The sequence below is a fragment of the Argiope bruennichi genome, chromosome 5 (genome assembly GCF_947563725.1).
Source record: "Argiope bruennichi chromosome 5, qqArgBrue1.1, whole genome shotgun sequence".
Taxonomy (NCBI): domain Eukaryota; kingdom Metazoa; phylum Arthropoda; class Arachnida; order Araneae; family Araneidae; genus Argiope; species Argiope bruennichi.
The window spans coordinates 31,400,096-31,401,779 of NC_079155.1; the positions used below are offsets into that span (position 1 = coordinate 31,400,096).

At 31.4% G+C, this 1,684-nt stretch overlaps 1 protein-coding gene across 1 annotated transcript; it reads right to left on the reverse strand.

Moving 5' to 3' along the window:
* Positions 1 to 315: 315 nt before the first annotated feature.
* Positions 316 to 969, reverse strand: LOC129968571 (histone H2A). Its single transcript, XM_056082591.1, has one exon. It carries the CDS (start codon positions 878 to 880, stop codon positions 506 to 508), a length of 375 nt encoding a protein of 124 aa, XP_055938566.1. The 5' UTR covers positions 881 to 969; the 3' UTR covers positions 316 to 505.
* Between the last annotated feature and the right edge of the window lie 715 nt (positions 970 to 1,684).

Sequence of the window (1,684 nt, forward strand, 5' to 3'; positions counted from 1 at the left end):
AATTAGCAATAGAAGTTTGGTAAAGTGAGCAATAGAATTTATAATATGCAGAAAAATAACAATGAATTTTAAATTTAAACTTCTGATTGTAGTATAAAGAGATTTATTGATACTAAAATACATAAAGTTTTCAGCTAGTATGAAAGTCACCATATTAAGACATTTAGGATTTTCTAATCTATTACGTTAAGTAGGGTTTAGAACAATTGCATTCCAAGAAACATCAATTCTATATATACTGTCTTCTTTGTGAAACAAAATTTTAACATTCGTACCAATTCTACTTCAATACTTACACAGAAAGACTTGTAAAAATAAAACCAAATCACTACATTGATTTATTGGAACTATTTTACACGTTACACAAGCCACAATCAATGTCAAATATAGAGCGACAGTCTCACAGTAAAAGAAAATCCATGCAACACAGGTTGAAATAAAACAGCAGTGTTGGAATGATATTGGTATCAATGAAATTTAGTGGATCAATTCGAAAAATGGAAAATTACGCTTTTTTCTCAGTCTTTTTCGGCAACAGAACAGCTTGAATATTTGGCAAGACACCTCCCTGAGCGATTGTCACACCCGACAATAGTTTGTTCAATTCTTCGTCGTTTCTTATTGCTAGTTGCAGATGACGAGGAATAATACGAGTCTTTTTATTGTCGCGGGCTGCATTGCCGGCCAATTCCAGAACTTCAGCAGCCAGGTATTCCAAGACCGCTGCTAGATAGACAGGAGCTCCAGCACCAACGCGCTCCGCGTAGTTTCCTTTTCGAAGTAATCTGTGAATACGACCCACAGGAAATTGTAATCCAGCACGACTGGACCGAGTCTTGCTTTTTCCTTTCACCTTACCTCCTTTGCCTCGACCAGACATCTTTAAAATCGGTTTTTGAAGTGAGAAAGTAACTTTTAAATCAAAAACAACAAACAGTGACAATCATGGAAGGTATTTAAGATATAATAAAAAAAATTGCGAAATTCTCCCTTTTATAACATAGCTCGAGATTGGAAAATCATCCAATCACAGATTGTTTTGGGAGCTGCGCATGCGAGTTTTGAAATCGCGCCCTCTACGGGTTTCTGTTTATGCAAATGATGTTTCTGTTTCGAAATAATGATAAAAAAAATAAATACTTGCTCACAGAATTTTTCAGAAATAAAAAAAAATTAAAAATTATCATTTAACTGTTATTGTATGCATTTATTATGAGTTTCCCATGACGTTTTAATGAAAATATCAATTTAAGAAAAATAATTGTTTACATTTGTTACAGTTTCGTTTTCAATCGTTGACTTAGGAAAACGGTTGTTTCAACATTTGGATACACGTTGTTTTTTTTCATATTAAATTTTTGAAATAAAAAAAGTGCATTTTGGAAATAAAAGATGAATAGTTTTCATGATCATAATGAAATATTACTGATTTTCAGTTACTATTTGTACGCTTGTAATGTATTATCTCGTAAAATGGGCCCATACATAGAATTTTTTCTGTTTATTTTTTTTTAATGTCTGAACATATTTTTGTGTGGCCATATAAAAAGCACTACAAGAATTATAATATCATATATATATGAAGAATAATTTCATGCGAAACATTTAAGTAATTTTTAAAAACGCTGTTTACTATTTAAATAATATGATGTTGGTTACAAGAATGATTTTCTGAATATTCCTT